This window comes from Sparus aurata, chromosome 20 (assembly GCF_900880675.1).
Source record: "Sparus aurata chromosome 20, fSpaAur1.1, whole genome shotgun sequence".
Taxonomy (NCBI): Eukaryota; Metazoa; Chordata; class Actinopteri; order Spariformes; family Sparidae; genus Sparus; species Sparus aurata.
In genome coordinates, this window is record NC_044206.1 from 10,954,062 (window position 1) to 10,973,295 (window position 19,234).

The 19,234-nt window shown below is 40.9% G+C and overlaps 2 protein-coding genes across 2 annotated transcripts; one reads left to right on the top strand and one right to left on the bottom strand.

Moving 5' to 3' along the window:
- Positions 1–7,905: 7,905 nt before the first annotated feature.
- Positions 7,906–13,427, top strand: LOC115571245 (ras-related C3 botulinum toxin substrate 1). Its single transcript, XM_030400507.1, has 6 exons — positions 7,906–8,269; positions 9,761–9,832; positions 9,970–10,087; positions 10,511–10,573; positions 10,859–11,018; positions 11,897–13,427. The coding sequence occupies exons 1-6, from the start codon at positions 8,235–8,237 to the stop codon at positions 12,025–12,027; spliced, it is 579 nt and encodes a 192-aa protein (XP_030256367.1). The 5' UTR covers positions 7,906–8,234; the 3' UTR covers positions 12,028–13,427.
- A 59-nt stretch (positions 13,428–13,486) lies between these two features.
- On the bottom strand, positions 13,487–17,178 carry crym (crystallin, mu). The gene is made up of 8 exons (XM_030400506.1): positions 16,857–17,178; positions 16,631–16,781; positions 16,474–16,536; positions 16,267–16,368; positions 14,946–15,129; positions 14,328–14,449; positions 14,137–14,221; positions 13,487–14,010 (listed from the first exon to the last, which is right to left on the bottom strand). The coding sequence occupies exons 1-8, from the start codon at positions 17,021–17,023 to the stop codon at positions 13,937–13,939; spliced, it is 948 nt and encodes a 315-aa protein (XP_030256366.1). The 5' UTR covers positions 17,024–17,178; the 3' UTR covers positions 13,487–13,936.
- Between the last annotated feature and the right edge of the window lie 2,056 nt (positions 17,179–19,234).

Consider the following 19,234-nt stretch of genomic DNA (forward strand, 5'->3'; position numbering starts at 1 on the left):
AATACACATTTTCACATGCGAATCACATACAGTCATTCATATGTGACTGGCTTTTTTTCACAAGTGGAATCATATGTGGAATAACATGAAATTTGTATCTTCACATGTGAACATTTTCTCAAGTGATTGGCTTTTCTCACATTTGAATAACAAGAAATTAACACTTTCACATGTAAATTATAAACATTATTATGTTATTCACTTTTTTAACGTGTGAAAATCAATAATGGTACACTGTACTCCGCTTCACTTTTTTCAAGAATTGTCTTCAACTGACAGTAACTCAAGCAACTCAGTAACATATTACTGCATGTGCTATATTTATCAGAGCATACAGTATTAACACTGTAATAAATTCACTTCATCAGCCATTAATGGTCAATTAATCAAATAGCCAATGCTCAAATAGCAGACATGGTGTAATTACCTTTAAACATCAGTTAGTTCAGGCTCAAAAAGCATCAGTCTTGTGATCTGATCACATAATACTGATACAAACCCTGCTCTCTCTGAGAATATATGTTTCCTTGCGTTAATGTTCTGCTCCAAATGGACACAGCATACTGTAAAACCCTGTCCAAAAATAGGAAATTAATGGTCTCACATGGTTTACCCTCATAAGCTGTGGGCATAAACAAATACTGACATCACAGCATTTCTAGTTAGAATTAATTTATGCTCTGTTCCCATCAATTACTCCTCATGCACCCTCAGAGGCACGCTCGCAGCCAGGAACCACGCGGAATGGGTTTCACATGACGTCTTCATCACCATCTCTCTTTTTCTGTATCTCCCTAACAAGCACACAGCAAGTTAAGGGGGAGGTGAATGCCGTCAGTTTTGGGAATAATCCTGTGTTAAGTGCTGATGTCCGGACCAGAACAGGAAACGGCTCCATTTCCAGCTTCAGCGGAACCAAGAGGGTGGAGTCCAGCTAGAGCGCTCTCCATCCTACAATTTAATTATTTCCATCAAATCAATGAAACACTGGAGTTAATTTATCTGCTGTTAATAATGAGAACAGTCTTTACTGGGATTAGGAATAGTTGGAAATGAAGCGCTTGGCTTCCCGATGAACCAAGACAGCAAAGACAGCATCAAATGAGGATATTTCATCTCTTACATCAAGTGGATTTAAAATAGAAACATAAGGAACAAGAGTCAGGCTTCTATGATTAATTTTTGACCCGTAAACTTGGTCTCTGTCTGACATCATTTCCCCCACATTATTTTCCCCCATTTACAAGCCAGCAGAAAAAAACAAAAGTTGCGTGGATGCGCTTCATATTTCACTGGAAGCGGGTTCCTACAAGGCAGCATATGTCAGCCACATTCAAACATCTCATGTGCAAGGCCAGGGAGTGGATGGAAGGACCTCAAGCTCCTGCAAATGGTCATAGACAACCATCGGCATGTACTGCACACTGATTACAGCACATATACACTGTATGCATGAGAGAGTAAGGGTAAGGCTGACACATGAACTGGGTGATTTGTGCTCAGCTAAGTGGATAATATGGCTAAGATATGGTTTTGCTCATTTGCATTGGGGCATTGCGCACAGAAACTTGCTTGAGTTTGCAAAAAACAGACACGTGATGTACTTTGAACTTGCTTTTTAGTTGGTATGGTTGCTGTTTCCCCCACAAGTCACCAAAGTGGCCAGTATTCATTCAATTCAGTGTTAACTTCTCCTCCAGCATCAGCAGCCTCCATGGACCAGTAAGCAATGCAGCCACAATGTACTTTCTGAGAATGTGAAGATGTATAGTAAATTCATGTGGTGCCAGAGTAATTGGAAAAATTTGCTCCTGGCAGGGAAAATTCATGTGAACGTCCCCTGTGATGATAACACAAAAGAAAGTGTAAATTTCGGGACATGACTCACCGACTTTGACTTCATGTGTGCAGAAACATGGTATCAGGTTGTAACCTTCAATTGTTTTCCATGTACAGTGCTCTAAATTAGTCAGAAAAGTAATTTATTATCTTTAATCATGATAACAAGTCTTGTAAAGGACTATTTTAGTGGTTTTTAAGAAATGTACTTGTGCAGCAACAAGTCTCATAGTTGTAACTTAAACCTTCAAACAGCTATTAACATGTTGTTTAAATGCCCTAAGGAATAAAATACAACACATTTTCTTTGGAGTGTCTATATTACATCCATGATATGACACACACACATACGTCAGCTGAACAATGAAATGGGACCATGAGGAGCAACACAGATAGCACATGATTCCAGCAGCGTTACACTTTTGGCTCATAAACCTTGTTAGAAGCTGAAACTAACCATTAGAATTCTTATACAGAGATTAACAAAACAGTCATTTTGTATAATTTACAATCTCCATTCCGTTCATTTCCATAGAACTGGGCGCGTTACAGAGATGACACACGTAGCTATCTGGAGTCTCACTTTATCTCCTACCGGGAACAACGTTTAGCTGTTATCACTCAACCTAATACCCCAAGGCATGAGTGTGCAACATGTTCTACTCTCTGGTGGTTAATGAGAGGTTTTCTGGGAAATGTGTAAGACCACAGACCTTGAGGGAGGACAGGTACACCGAAAAAGTAAATTACAACAATTCATCAAATCTGGAATCTCAAAGACAGAACAAAAACTAGCGCACGGAGACATACATGTGCATGCTCTCTGGCAGAAAAACACACTTTGTAACCCCTCAAATGCACGTAGAGGCTATTATCTGTGTGGACAATTTTCTGCACAGCACCTCTTCGGTGAAACAAGCCCATCCAAAACTGTCATGGTCTGAACTCTTGTTGCACTCATCAAGGAAAGGAAGAAGTAGATTCGCCCAGTGCATCTCTTGGCTGCAGTTGCACCGCAGCGTTGTAAGAGAAGCTCCCTGCTTCATGACCCATGTTGTTATAATGAGGTAAATGTTGAGCCGTGGAGCTTCAGAGCTTCACTCTTCTGTATTAAAATAATCAGATTTATTTTGATTGAGACAGGCTGATTATTCAATTTCTGCTCAATCCTCTAATATGTCTGTTTGGCACGTAGTGAAATATTGGTACAAGTCATAGCAATAAAATGACGCACTGCATTCATCTCGACTGCGCTTGGCAATTAGGCTGAGTCAGCTACACTTGATTTATCGCCTCTCGTCTGTCACTGGGGTACACTGCTAGTAATTCAGAGTTCTTTTGAAAACACAACCCAGAAATTACATCTATATTCAAAACTAAAAGCTGGGACTCAGGGACACTCATGAATTCCTGATTCCTGTGGAAAAACCATCCGCCATAGTCCCACACACATTCCTGCTAATGCAAACACACAAAGTGATGTGACCACACTTCCTTTCTCACAATGGCTGAGAGAGTGAAGAGGGCGAAGAACGGAAGAGAAATCGGAGAAAGAGAAACACAGAGAACGTGGGAGGACAAAGGAAATGGCAAAGATGGGACATCTCCCCAACTGAAGGGGCAACATGCTGGAAACTTCCCCTCACTTCCACATCACAGCAGCACGTGACTCATCTAACAGCTTGGATCGCAAAACTGAGTCACGGCTGATTATAAGATTGTCATCGGGGAAAAAAAAAAGATGGGACTGGACACTAAACACAGAAGTCCCCTCTCATCCTGATGACTAAAGCTGTGCGTATGCTGCATGTCACTGTAAATGCAGCGCGAGGACTTCAAAACCGTGCTTTATATATAGGGAGCTGCACATCCGCTGCCACTGGCTAATAAACAAGCTGCATGGAGCTGCCTGAAACTTGCCTGAACCAAACGACTCATACTTTCAGCTCAACGCGCAATCCAATGAGCATCTAGAGGCAGGTTACAGCTTTCAACGGATCAAAAGGAATTAAAGCCACAGTATGTAACTTCTGCTGTGAGGGGTCTCTGAATCAGAACAAACAACACTTATTACACGTACTTATATGTAAAGGACTGAAAAGGTTGATTACCAGCAAATCCGCAAATAACATATATTACGGCTCCCGAAAACAACACAACCGTTGCAGCACATCAGCGACCTTTGTCATATGGCGACAGTTTTGTGAGGCACTAAAACTATTTGGTTAAGTTCAGGAAAACATTGAGGTTTGCCTTGAAATTACTACGTTAATTCAGCAAATTCCGTTACAAAGGTAACGGCGGAAATGTAACGTGATGTAATGCAATGACAGCAGACTCCTGTATAAAAGTCCTGTGCTTGTTTCACCTCAACAGATGGAAAAATGTTATTTTTCAGTGCAGCTGTGACATAAAAAAAAAAAAAAAAAACACTGTTATGAAACGCTGTTATCAGATCAGATATGCACATTTGCTGTGCCCTAAGCAGACTCGCTTCGGCAGATGATTTCTCTGAAAAACCATCAGATGCCACGGTCCTGTCTGCTGAATGACTCATAGCATCGCTAGTTATCTACAGGATCTTATTACAGCGGCATATAGGCCTATATTGATCAAATGGGAACTGAAGATAGCAGCAGCACAAATGCCAACGCCTCAGCTGGGTTCAGCCATCTGCTTTATGAACTCTGTTCAGCTGAAGTGATGAAATCCAGGGAATAGCCTGTGAATACTCTCACCCTTTAGCTTTCACTCCATTTAAAAATGTTGACTCTCTCGACGTTATGTGATTGCAGAAGTCCCGCGCTGCTACCATTACGGAGCACATTCTGGCATTTAAGCGTTGATTGCCTGCAGACTGTCAATCTGACTCCTATGCAAATGCGAGCACCATGACAGGGGTCATTAAATCTTGGTGATTATTTAGAGAGCTAATGGTTGAGCATAATGATCCGATGAAATGACTCTGAACTGCAGTTTAAAAAGGGAGATGCATATGGTCTGAGGGCGACAGGAGAGCAGGAGCAGGAGCAGAGCTGAGCGTGACAGCGCACAGCAAACTCTCACCACCAAAGTTTTCTTTAATAGTCTTCTGGCTCGTTAAAACCTCTTTCCCTCCAATTCTGATGTGCAGCTCTCGCACCGATCCATCTTTCGAAACACAGAGCTGACAGAGCTCCGACATTTCTCTTCAGATTAAGGGTATTAAAGGCACAACAGTTCTTTACAAGTTCAACATAAAGAAAGCCACAACTGTATTCTTCAAGGTGACATATCATGCTCATTTTCAGATTCATAATTTCATTTTGTGTTAATAGCAGAAATAGGTTTACGTGCTTTGATGCTCAAACAAATACACTGATTTTCTCATACTGTCCAGTGCTGCATCTCTGTATTCCCCCTCTGTCTGAAACCCACTGTTTTAGCTCCTGTCTCTTTAAGGTCGTCCATCCTGAATACCCGGTCAGCTCTGGTTGGTCAGCTCACACTCGCCTGACCCAGCACTCCTAACAGCAACAGAGCAGCTGTGCTAAATTAAGTCTTAAGTGCCAAACATGCTGCTGGAATACATTATGCAAATGTGTGACATGATGACGTAGATCCAAATGAACCTAAAACCAGCGACCAACAGTTAGCTTAGCTTAACATAGGGACTGGAAACAAGGGTAAACAGCTAGCCCGACTCTGTCCAAAGGCAGGGTTAGGGTAACTGTTCCTTCAAATCTGAAGTAACCTTGTATCGTAAAAATATAGTGTTGAGAGCAGGAATATAATGACAGCAAATGCCAAACACAGACATGCTGCACTATAAAGAAGAACCAGACAAAATGTGATCCTAACCGCCAGCGATATGTTGGGTAACTATAGTGGATCAAGTGCTGATAAATGCTACTAATTAGCAGTCTATTGTGCACATTGTATTTGAAAATTCCAGTGTCTCTAAAGCGTATTCAAGACGTAACAAATTCAGATTTTTCCATACGCAAGATATAGGAACACTGCCTCGGAGCAGATTTTTCTTCTTAATGTCTTATCCCAGTTTGACATCCTGGTGTCCCACAGCGAGACTCCGCCGTGTTTTACAGCCTCCCTGATGTGCAGCGACAGGCCTGTTTATCCTTCATTAATCTCTCTCCCCTGCTTTTACTCCCCCCACTTAATGTTGACGTTTATCCTATTAATGTGTTGTTTGATGGGAAAATCCCCCAATAACATAATCCAACATCAAGGTTATTAATGTGTGCGTCTCCACTGAGTGCATGTGTGTGTCTCTGTGAGCAGAGTTGACGCTAGACTGCCCAGTTGCCATGGAGTCAATGATTAATCGATTGAGATATAAAATCATTACAAAGATGATGGTTACTTTATGCACAGCTGCGAGGAAAGGGTTTGTTAGTAGGTGAGTGTGTGTGTCTGTTAGGTGATTTTATATTTTGCATTTTATATATATCCCCCCTGGCAGACTGTAAAGGTTTGGGGCAGTGTCATAAACTGTAAAATTGTAAAATGCTGCCCCCTTATGTTCACAGTCAAAACTGTGTTTTTCCACAACATGTAAGAGAGGAAGAAGTAACCATGTACTGTTTATCAATGGTAGAAGTATTCAGATACTACAATGTGCAAATATTTGACTTCTAAATAAATATCTAACACTGCTTAAAACGGCAAAGCTCAATTAATATGATCAAAAGCCAAATTTGGTTGTAATTAAAGGTAATTAAATGGAGCCAATAGAATCAGTGATTGATTGTTGATCTGTTAACACCAATTTCATTAACCAGTGCTGGAATAATAAATGAAAAATGAATAACAAAATAATCTTTAGTTGCTGTCTGATACAAAACTGTTGAAAATGAATGCCACCTCAAAAAACTACAACCGTGAATTCCTACTTTTTACATAAATGCAAGAGTAATAATAATCTAATGGTCAAAGGTAAGACTGAATGCATTTGAAATATTTTTAAATTGATGTATTGTAGTTTTTAATGGAAGCCCATTTCTGCCAGTTAAAGTAAAGAACAAGATGAAAACTAAGCTTGATGAAAAAAATATTCCCATGCAAAGTCATAATTTTGAGATAAAGAGAGAAATACACAGTTAAGACATAAAAAATAAAAGAATCACTTCTCATAACCCACTTTTGGAGGCTTTTATATGAAGCACCCTTTTCTAACTGAATTTTCTTCTTTCCTTCCTTCATTCCTTTTACTGCGCTCATTCTATTTCTTTGTTCAGTTCCTCCCTTCTGATGTATTTCGTACCATTCTTCACTGCTTTTATTTGTAATCTTTAATCTATTTATTTTTGTTCTTTATTCTGTATACTGCCTCTAATCTTTTTATCTATTCCTTATTCCCTTGACGTGATGTCATCTTTTTATCATCCTTTATTGATTCTAGTCTATTACTTTTTCTCTCTCTTTCTTTGTCTGTGATTTGGCCTGTTTTATCACTTGTATTCCTGTATGACTTGTAATGACTCATATCTAATTTTTGTGTTTTTACATTTTCTATTTCTGCCCTCTTGTTTTAACTTGGCTTAGACGAGGCTTCCTTGGGTTTGGCTTGACTGTTGAGCGTTTATTCCGTCATAATGTCTTCCCGAGTATCCAGCTTTTGCTTGATTGTCAAAGCACTTAGTATAGTCTGTTTTTAAAGGTGCTATATTATTGTTGTTTTTGTTGTTGTTGTTGTTATTATCTTAATTTTTATTAGATAAAAAAAAATCCAGTTGTAATGAGATATAATGTTGGAGATAAAACGTCACAATTACGTGTTACAAAAGTCTATGAGATTGAAATAAAAATTAAAATGAAAAAAGTCAACAATTATCCCAAAATTTCGATTATCTGTAAACTAAGTTACTATGTAACTATGTTACTAATTTTTTTTTTTTAATTAATTTTTTTTTTCAGTAAGTGAATTTCAGTATCATTACTGAGGAAAAGTAACTGATTACTTTACAGTAAACTGGATACAGGTTCCTCTCTAAAGGTGTTATGTTCCAGTATGACCAGTAGGCGGCAGTGTTTCAGCGCCCCGCTCTGACCGGATGTGTGCAGGGCTCTCTGCGCCGCAGCCTCCAAACTGTGGGCGTATTTTTCTCTCTTGACTCCAGAGTTTTTTTTTTCCTGGGTGTTGCCTTTCTGGATTACAACTTTGGAGTTTCACCGGGTGTTGCCGAGAACGAAAGAGACAAGCCAGAGCACTTCTCTAACGCCGACATTTTTTTTCTTACTTTTCGGAGCGCACTCTTGGACCCCCGCACTTTGTTTACGTTGGACTTTTCTAGCGACACCCGACCGGTTTATTATAGCCGCCGTTAGCTAGCTAAGCTAATTGAGCTCGAGCTGCTGTAACGTTGACTGGGGTTTGCTAGCGACAGAGCCGTCCGATGCAGGCCATTAAGTGTGTGGTGGTGGGGGACGGGTGAGTTAAACTGTCCCTTTATCCTTACTTTGAACTGTGAAACTGACCGCAGTGGTCACACGTATAGTTGTAGTCGCTGACCCAGTTACCAACAGTTGGCTAGCCGCTAACCAGCCCTCAGATAACATGCCAACTTGAGCGACAGCTGTTGTTGTGCTCGGCGGTCCAGCTGGGTCAGACAGATTTATCTATCGACATGCTCTCGTTAGGTGTGACTGCCTCAATGGGTCACAGCAAGTCGTTTATTAGACATGACGAAGGCTGCCATGTCGACAGCTAAGCTAGCTACTTGATAGCTCGTCCTAAATGAAACTTTGTGGATTTCTCACCTGTGAATTGATTATGTCATTAACGTTAACCATACATATGTTTGAGGCCTTTGAAAATCATATACTTTTATAATCTTTTATTGTGTGGGATTCACGCGTAGATGGTGCTTTTTAAAAACTAGAAGTTGACTTATTCTGTCCTATATTTATCCTCTATGAGCCAAAGAATTAAAGCCATTTTTGGGCTGACATAAAATGGGTCATGACATTTATAGCCAGCAAATGTTTGGTATTTTTGCTCAATACACTTCTCAAAAACAAACGTGTAATTAAAAAAAAGGGGGCTGTGAAAAAAGTCTGTGAAAGCTGCGTTGATGCAGAGTCTTACTTTTTTATTTTTTTTTATTTAACATGAACAAATTCTACCAACGTTCATGTAAATGTTATTAGAAATGGTATTAGAGCATTAGCAGGATCAAACGAATTAATTGGTTTTCATAGAAATTATGAGCCATGTTAAATGACTGCACTTGGTTGACCTCAAACCATCATTTAAACGTCTACTGATACTGATTTTTGACTTTCTGGTAGGACAAATACATTTTTGAAACAACCTCGTGATTAATACCAGGCTGAAGTAGTGATCTTTGACAGTTCACAGTATTAAAGGATAACATTTAATTGTGTCCACTGGTATTTAATATACGCAGACAGATATTCTTCAGGATCTACACCTGATTAGATTTAGTTTATGCCGTTAACCATTTTAAAGCTCAACTATGGACATTGTCCCAAATAAAGGTCACACCCGTACCAGTCTGTCAGAGGAAAAACTGCATTCTAGGACAGCAGCAGCTCATTTAAAGTAGCAGGTCAGCTTATTGTCTGCTAGTCTCGGTCATTTTAGAGGCTTTGGTTGTGAGCAAAAGTTTGCCCGATCTTCTTATATTTTATTTTTTACTATATGCACATCCTGTATCTGTTAGGTTAGGTTGATTTATTTGACAAACAACCACTCCTTAAGTACAGTTACAGATCTAAAATCCACCCATTGATGACTACTCTTCGAGTCAGGAAACACCGACTTGTCAACCTGTCAGGCAAGACAGGTTAAACACATACTTATGTAGACTATAAAATTCAATTTATGTCGCCTTAATTCACTGAGGAGTCTACTGTAACGAGTGCACTGTGTGCTAAAATGTCTCCTTTCTAATCTCAGGGCTGTGGGTAAAACATGCCTGCTCATCAGCTACACTACCAATGCCTTCCCTGGAGAGTACATCCCCACAGTGTAAGTAACACACACACACTGCTCACGAATAGCTGTGTCATGGAAATGGTCAGCAAATGGTGATATTGCGAGTCCATCAGTGCAATGAGGAAGATGACAGTCATGTTTTATAAATTCGAAAACCTCCCTCTCTACAGGTTTGACAACTACTCTGCCAATGTGATGGTTGATGGGAAACCAGTGAACCTGGGCCTGTGGGATACAGCAGGACAGGAGGACTACGACAGGCTCAGGCCTCTGTCCTACCCACAGACAGTACGTATATATCAGTGCATTCACACACAGTGGCATCAGCCAGACAATGTTAGCAAGAACACTGTTTTCACTTTGCCCACATTGATTTGGAGTCATTCACTGGCCTGTAATGCTTGAGACAGAGTCTTTGCACTCAGCAGAGTAGAGCCTTGTATCCACAGTACCTATACACTGTCTGAAGGACGGCTGGAGGAAGTGAAAGGCAGCTCTTGTTTGCGCTCCTTTGTCCTTACAACAAACTGGCCTCTGTCCCGAAGAACTCACAGCGAGCTGAGTGTGGGAGTCAGTTTGTATTTGACCTACACAGTCCAGATTTGTCTAGTTGTGTGAACCCTCATGTCTCACCATTTAGAGACTATTAAGTAGATATTGTAACTGTTTCAAAATGTTATATCACTAATGTTTGGCATTTTCCCTCCTCAGGATGTGTTCCTGATTTGCTTCTCACTAGTCAGTCCAGCCTCCTTTGAAAACGTCCGTGCAAAGGTGAGAACAATGTGATATTTATATCATATGGGGTAATAAATAAATATGAATAAATGCTCTACATTGTGGAAGCAGGACTGAGAACTATGCAACATTGGTGGAAGCTTGTAACCTTATCATGACCCCTGAGTTCCTCAGAAGTCACATCATGTTGAATTTGGATAAGAGCCAGGAAACAGAGAGGAATCCATTCCTTGAACAACCCACCCACATTCCACTTAGTCTGCCATGCTGTCCATCTGCATCCTGCCACATTTGACTTTATCCTCCTCTCCCCTCTGCCAGTGGTACCCTGAGGTGAGACACCACTGCCCCAACACGCCCATCATCCTGGTGGGCACCAAGCTGGACCTGAGAGACGACAAGGACACTATCGAGAAACTGAAGGAGAAGAAACTCTCCCCCATCATCTACCCTCAGGGCTTGGCCATGGCTAAAGAAATAAGTCAGTTGTAACACTACACATACACAGATACAATTTATAAATAACATGAATGAAACAATATTAATGTCTGCTAATGTTTCAAAAGAACCTTTTTTAGTTGGTAGTTTTCTGGTAATTTTCTTACAGATAAAGAAATTATGCTTATTTAAGCTTAAGATTCAGTTTCACTATCTGTCTGGAGATCCTTAATCCTTAGACACATTGAAAAAGAGTTCAAGTCAAGGCCTTGGAATCAGTAGAATATGCTAAAATGCACCACATGCTGCAAAATTTGTTGACATTGTTATTTTCTAAGTTTTGATGGACTGTTTAATTACACTGTGACATGTGCACTTAACTTGACATTCTGCTACACTGGAGTTACTTATAGTTTAGAGAAATGTATTGCATAATTTAATTTCCTAATATTGTATTGCTTCACATTTTAATTTCAGTTAATGCATTTGACACTGTGGCTAAATGATTTATGTAAAACATCATTGCGATTATTTTGTTACAGATACTGCAGTTGCGATACTAGTGGGAACGATCGTTTTTGAATTGCATTTTCACTGGAAAAAACAAACAGTGTCCAAAATGTCTGGAGCATAAGTTTGTTATATTTTGTAGCACTGCAATTTATATTCATAGTTGTATGTTGAGACACATTTTTCTTTATCGAAAAATTGCAGCCTCTGCAATCTGAAGATCCACCTAGCCATGCTCACTTCATTTTAAGTCAATGCAACCTACTGTTTATAACGTGTTAAAACCCCCACTTGCTTTGAATACTAATATATGTACTAATGTCTTACTTAGTCTTTTGGACAGACAATCAAAAACAAGTTAGTTTGCTGACATGTTTCTGTGCTTTCCTTTCCCTCTGCTCTGCCCACCAGGCTCAGTGAAGTACCTGGAGTGCTCAGCTTTGACGCAGCGTGGCCTTAAGACCGTGTTCGACGAAGCCATCAGGGCGGTCCTGTGCCCCCCACCCGTCAAGAAGAGGAAGAGGAAGTGCACACTATTGTAAAGAAGAACCACGGGGAGTAGAAAGTGTGGTCGCAGTCAGAACTCACCTATCAGAGGGAAGATGATGATGGCTGGCTTCCCCAAGTATCTGTTCACCCCCTGTGTCCTTGCTTACATAGAAGCTCTGGTAGATCAGACTTCCGCTGAAAGAACCTCACAGATGAAAGCAGCGCTGAAGGTTTTCTGTCAGATTTAGTGTCTGGTTGCTTTCACCTGTTTAGTTCTTTCAGATCGACAGAAATGAAGTGACTTTGCTAAGGCCTTGGGGGATGTGAGGGTGGGGGGGTGTTGGGGGTTTGATTAAGGAAAATGAGGGAGGATCTTACAAAAAAATATTCATGTCATTTCTCTAAGACATTGTGAAGAAAACACTACTTGAACGTGTAATTACCGTAGTTTTAACTCCATAAATGAAGGAGGTCCTGCACTGCACTCCCCTACACACTAAGAGATTCCTGCTGCCTTGATGAAATTTTACTTTAAGGAAAAAATGTTTTGAGACGCAAATTTCTCCTTTTTACATTGTCAGTCTTTTGTCAGCTGTGGTTGACCGACCGTTTTGTTTACATGTGTCATCCGACTAGACTGAGGTGTTGCCAAAACTCAGTCGACGGTCATCGCTTTGTCAACCCATGAACACTAAATTGTCGTTTCCCTTCCTTTTTAATTTTGTTTAAATCTGTACGATACCATCGTGCAGTCATGTGCAAACGTCTTTAAAGGACTTATAACGATTGTAGCAGCTGTTAAGATACCTAACAATGACTCTACAGTTAATGAGCATTTAAAAACACAGTGTCTGCTAGATATTTAACAGGTTGTATTCCTAAAAGCTTTCTAGTTCCATCGCTCTGTTCTCGCTATGTGTTAAGTGAACACACAGTATTTTATGACGAACTGTCGGGCATGTAAAGGTGCAGTGCAACCAGTTTTGTGCTGGTTCATTCTCTATCTGTAAAGGTTAAATCATTTCATGTCAGTGCTCCGAAAGTGGTATTGATATTCAGGCTTTTTTCCTTGGTATATGATGATCTTATTGCTATGATGGTCTGCAACCATATCATATTGACCCCATCTGTAACTGTGTTTTTTGAAGTCTATGAGTGTGTTGACACTTAAAAGGTTGCAACTGATTTCAATGTCTCTGTTGTACAACATCACTACGAGAAGTAAATAGTCAGCACAGGCAGTTTTATTTTGAAATGAGCAACGATCAATTTGCGTGGGTGCCCCGGTGACTGGCTGTAAATCTGGACTTATTTTATCAGTGTTTAAATGGCGCAGTGGAAGTGCACACTTAGAGTTACTTTCTTGCTAAATGTGGTGTCATTTTCACATAGTAATATTTTGATTTTTTTTTTTATAAAAAGCAAATAAAATCATTAAAAACGCTCAAGTCAATTGTATATTTTTTTGTCTTCTTTCCAAACGCATAACAGGGAAATAATATAAGTCGGGCAGCAACTCATGTTGTTTATTTATCTAATTATTTATTCATTATTTAGAAAATAGTGAAAAACATTCATTACAACTTGATGTAGGTCAATCAGATATATTTTTAAAAAATTATGACATTCAATAATTTCAAACAGCGACGTTTCCATCACTCTCAGCTGTACCTAGTGTTTTGTGCCAGTTAGCATGCTATGACACTAAGCTAACAGTGAATATTGTAATGATGGCGGCTGAACATGAGCATGTAACCATTATTGTCAGTAAGCGTGTTAGCATAGTAAATGTTGCATCTGACAAACAGCATGCTGACATTAGCATCTAGCTAACAGCAGCGGCTTTAATTTTTTATCTGAGGATGGAAAAACTGAATTAAAATCCACATAGAACGAAAGTTGCTATTTCCCGTCCTTCCTTGTATTGCCTTTGTCTTGATCAGCTTGTGTACAATGGCCTCTTCACAGTTTGCTGGCATTTGCCGTCCACTGGTCAAACACCAGCTGAGCAGACACGGCATCTTCAACTCCCATTCCTGTTATTGTAGAACACAAGGCAAGTCATGGTTACGCTCTTAAAAGAAGCTTGAAAACTGGATTCTTGATGTAATGAATTGGAAAAATACAGTACATTCCACGTGATATGGATGGACGAGGCTTACCAAGTGATTTGAACACGGTCGTCTTCTCTCTGTGGGCGGGTTTTGTGCCGTTAATGACGTCCCCGAGCTCTGCGAACACCTCAGCCTGAAAACAAGATCCACACTCATATTCTTTCCTACACATAGGGTGCCAGTTATACACATCTTATTCATCTTATCGAGGCAGTGATAAAGCACAACGGCGGACGGACCCCAGAGAGGATGACGTCACCGGCCTCGGCCATCGCTCCCTCTCTGCTGTCAACGTACACCACCGCCCCCTTCATCAGCACGTCGTCCAGCTCCCGCCAGTTTGGCCTGCAAGCTCCCACCGCTGCTCAGCAAACAGGAGGCAAAAACAGAGGTTAACTTTTAATGGGACATATTAATTCACAGTGCTGTTCTTCTTTTTATGATATTGATAGAAAATGTATCCAATTGATGTGAAAATGTGAACATTTTAAAGGGTAAAAAACATCTCAAAATTATTAGAGTTTTAAATACAGAGAGATTTCTATTTATTTTTCTATTTTTTTCCGTCAATTTTTTTTGCTTATGATTCTGTCAAGAACCACAAAAAAATCCCCCAAGTCTAATTTTCTTCTCTTGCCCCTCTTTGTGTTTTCAACACTACGCTCCCTAAATGTTGACTTGTTTATGAGATGCAGATCTAAAAATCTCCTCGACATCCTCTTACATTTTGTTTTAAAGGTCCCATATTATGAAAAACACGTTTTCTCTGGTCTCTACATATGTAAACTAGTCCTCCCTGAACCTACCAACTCCCAGAATGAAGACAGCAGACGAGTTAATTCATTAATTCCTCTCACCTGCCACGTGGGCGCCGGGTTTGACCCACCGACCAAAGAGCACCGGCTCTGTACATTTGGTTACTGTCACTATGGCGTCCGCTCCCCTCACCGCCTCCTCCACCGAGAGACATATCTTCACCGGACCACCGACAGACTGGCGGAACCTCTCTGCACGCTGTCTTGATTGGCTCCACACACGGACCTGTGGTGAAGGTCCAGGGAGAGTACTGTATGACTTTAACATAATGTGTAAATCCGACAACCACAGACTTGATTTCACCAGGTATCAATGAGAAGGTCAAGGGTTAGGAGCCTACACAGTGAGGGCTATCACTTGATTTAAAAGGACAGAGTTTGATGAACTGGGAAATGCACTTATTTGTTTTTATTCCAAAGGTTAGATGATGAAAATCTTTAACTCTCCTGTCTTTGGGCTAAATATTAACCTTGATTTCCATCCAACTCACCAAAGGGTTTGCTTTTCACAACAAGGTGAAGTTCACTGATGTTAAGAATGAGAGATGTGAAGTAAAAGGCTTCTATAGAAAAGATGCTATAGATGGACATAGTTCTGATAGAACTGATACCAGTCACTTGTACCCCCTTTCACACTGGACAAAAAAACCCACCGTCACCAGCTGACATCGGCTGCTTTCTGCCGTTCAGTGGTTTTTCGGCGCATTTGCGATGTTGAACGTGACACATGGGAACAGAGAGGCAAGTCTCACCTATTTTTTTTTTGCTGGTTTACCTGCGTTTCAAAAACCCACATGCCCGCGCTAACTTTGATGTAAAAGTGGTGATATTACCAGCGCGGTGTTCATACGTCTGTCTGAGGACATGTTATTGTCAACGCCAGGGCCTCACAACCTAAACAGTTGCGCAGATGTGAACAAACTGGGGGCGGGGTGTAAAAATGGGTGTTTTTCGCAAAAAGGGGGCTAGGGAGGTTGGAAGTCAGAAGGCCCCCCCATTTTGCGGCCCTGAGCCTACGTTTGTTTTCCCGTTGCAGCATCCTTGTAAAAAAACAGTTCCAATCTTTCCTGTCCAACTGCAGCTGGGGCTGTCTGACTTTGCTCACAGGTTCTTTTTTATCCTCTCCGGAGTGTTGTCGTAGATTGACACACAACATGTAACAGATGAATTATCGAGCTTGAGGTGTTTGTAGGTGAATTCAGCGATAGCTTCATATTTAGCATGGTATCAAATCATCTCTCTGGGAAGGAGAGCCAATAAGTGTATCTCCCAAAACATAACACTGTCTTTAATGTAAATTGAGCAGCTTCTTTTCAAACTTGCCATTCATACATTTTACCAGGAGACATGTTTGCGGCTGTACCTCTTTGAATGGAAACATTTCTGTGAAGACATTGTAATGGCTCAGGGCTTGATGGCCGGTCCCCAGGATGGCCAGGACCTCTGCTTCAGGACGCATCAGCAGCTGTGTGACACCAACACACCAGGAGAGTCAGAGTCATAACGGGAATGCAAGATTAAAAAACCAGAAAGTGTGAGGAGATGTTTTAAAAAATAATGGAATAAGCACCTTGGCAGAGATGGCCGAGACTGCGGCTGTCCTCATACCTGTGATGACGTCTCCATCCATGACCTGCAGGGTTAAAATCACGTCATTCCTCTCGCTGCCTGGGTGCCCCTGATCAGACTGGCTGTTTCATGCAGGGTTAATGGTTAAATGGACTCACCGCCTTCACGTTCCCATACTCCGCATCCAGCAGCACCACAGTGGCCTGTGTGCCCGGCAGAGTCGACCCCTCCTGCCTGCTGTAGAAACACACGAACTTTGTGCACAGGACACCGTCGTTCTCCATGTACGTGGGCATCAGCCCCATGAAGCTGAAACAGAGGTGGAGGGCAAGATCAGACGGAAACAGCCATAACAGAGCGTTGATTGTTTCCTTCAGGCCTTACCCGTTGTGTTTCTGCAGGGGCACCGTGGAGCGCACAGGCTGGATCACCTCCGCGCTGTCCCGCCTGGAGAACTTCCCCAGGGCGGCCTCCAGCCTCGGGACCAGCTCTCTGCAGTGCAGCAGCCGCTCAACTTCCTGCGCCCATATGATAACAGGAGGCCCGGCCATCGTGGCAAGCAGCCTGCTGCCGCGGTTCAGGGGAGGACTTGAGTTTATTAAGTTCGGTCCAAAGTTCGAGTCGCTGTCTGACAGCGCCCGTGCTGCATTTAAGAGCCGCAGGACAGCCAGGCTCTTTAAAGCCCGTCCAAGAGGAGTGGCGGAAATGGAGGGGGGAGGAGGCAGTGTTGGGCAGGCTACTTGGAAAGTGTTGTGAGCAAAGCTACCAGTTACTCTACATTAAAATAAGCTTCACTACACCGAAGCTACCCCTCAGAGAAATGGAGCAAGCTAAGCTACAGCAACATGGCAGGTTGAACTCCACCGAAGCTATTTTTTAATATATATTGGAGCAACTTTAGCATATTAACCGCTGTATACTCAGCAAATAGTATATTATGGTTATAGTTTTCGCTAAGGTTCTCTGGTCGGAATTCTAGTTTCAGCTTTTATATTCATAGCTCATATTTTGAGTTAGTCTATTTAGTTATTGTATATAATTCAGCCTCTAACTGTATTTGTTTCTTTTACCTACCTCATTGTTTTTGTATGTGATTTATGTCAAGTGGCTGTGACACTTTAATTTTACTTTGGGATTAATAAAGTACTCTATCCATCGACCAGTATCCCGTATAACTGCCAGTTTCAAAAGTGGTATTTTTTATTAGGCCCACTCTGTATTCCTTCAAAGGAACTGATTAATGGAGAATAAAATGCAGATGAGAATTAATTTTAGGCTAGGTGTTTTTTTGTATGCTGAGCAGTGTTTGGAAGAAGTTGACTTGAGTAAAAGTATACAACAATGGAAAAGTACTAGTGGAAGTGAAACGACAGGAGCATTAGGAGTACAGGGTACAAGAATTAAAAGCTATTATGCAGAAGTGTCCCTCCCAGTGTTACAAAGACCGGAAATGGAAAATAAATGTACTCTATTCAAGTATTTCCGTCTCATCCTGAAAACTGGCACACCACAGGGCTGTGTCCTCAGCCCCCTCCTCTACACCCTTTTCACCCCTGACTGCTGCCCCATCCACCCCAATGCCATCGTCAAATTTGCTGATGACACGACCATAGTAGGACTGATAACAAATAACGAGTCAGCCTACAGGGAGGAGATTCAGCATCTGACAGAATGGTGTTCAGACAATAACCTGGACTTAAACACCTTGAAGACCAAGGAAGTGATTGTGGATTTCCGGAAAACCAAACGCACAGAGCTCTCTGCCCTCTTCATGCATGGGGAGGAGGTAGAGAGGGTAGAGAGCTCTGTGCTTTGAATGGGTTCCTTGGGGTTCACATCTCGGCCAACCTCACCTGGACCTAACACATCTCTCATTAGGTGCTGAGACTGTACTTCCTCCGGACCTTCTGACCAACTTCTCAAGCTGCACAACACCCCCATTCATCTTGCTATATTTTTACTATTCTTAATTTCTTAATTTATTTTTTTATACTTCTTTATATTTGATGTTTATATTTGATATGTGCTAAAGACATTAGCATGCACTCCATTTGAAGTGGGTGCACAAACTCAACTGGATGTGAAGGGTGTATATAACACATTTTAAATACATTTGGGGTCTCTGGACTTCAAGGGACTTGGATTAAATCCAATGAGCTGTATGGATCCTTTTTTTAAAGAAAAGTTTTAAAACAAGTCCCCATCTACTTCAGTTGTTTAGGAGAATGCTGCATAACTGGTTTGCTGTCAAGCTCCAGAAATGTTTTGTGGACTATGAAACTTCATCTGACTTGGCTTGAAGGTGTATAGATCATGATTACATTTTCATTTTTGGGTGAACTTATCCTTTAAACTCCGCTACATTTAATAGGCAAATATTGTATTTTCACTCCATGACATTTACTTAACTGCTATAGATATAATTTTCATAAAAACAACTGTTTAGCCTTATAAAGAACAGCACTTGGTGTAGGTGTTTGATCTTCTTTTAAATGTCTATAAGCGCTGCAGCTCCACCAAAGTCAGCTCTCCCCTCTACTTTTAAATAAATAACTGAGTCCCTAAGAGTTGCATACAGCACTTTACATGCAATATGTAAAAAGCAAAGATTTGATGACAGAAAATAATGAATATATATGTGTATCAGAGCATTCTCTTTTTCTTCTCCAAAGTTTAACATAATTTAACCTTTTTTTGTTGTATCAATTTATTGTGTGAATTAATCAGTTTTGGATCCATTAATCAATGTATGGTAGAGAACC

Bases quoted from the DNA above. Each gene is read 5' to 3' on its own strand.
- crym (XM_030400506.1), bottom strand. From the start codon at position 17,023: ATGGCCGGGCCTCCTGTTATCATATGGGCGCAGGAAGTTGAGCGGCTG. The intron at 16,369-16,473 runs GTGCTTATTCCA...GGTGTCACACAG, and splicing joins TCTCGGCCATCTCTGCCAAG to CTGCTGATGCGTCCTGAAGC. The intron at 14,222-14,327 runs GTCCGTCCGCCG...TCTTGTTTTCAG, and splicing joins GTGACGTCATCCTCTCTGGG to GCTGAGGTGTTCGCAGAGCT.
- LOC115571245 (XM_030400507.1), top strand. From the start codon at position 8,235: ATGCAGGCCATTAAGTGTGTGGTGGTGGGGGACGG. The intron at 10,088-10,510 runs GTACGTATATAT...TTCCCTCCTCAG, and splicing joins CTCTGTCCTACCCACAGACA to GATGTGTTCCTGATTTGCTT. The intron at 11,019-11,896 runs GTCAGTTGTAAC...TCTGCCCACCAG, and splicing joins GGCCATGGCTAAAGAAATAA to GCTCAGTGAAGTACCTGGAG.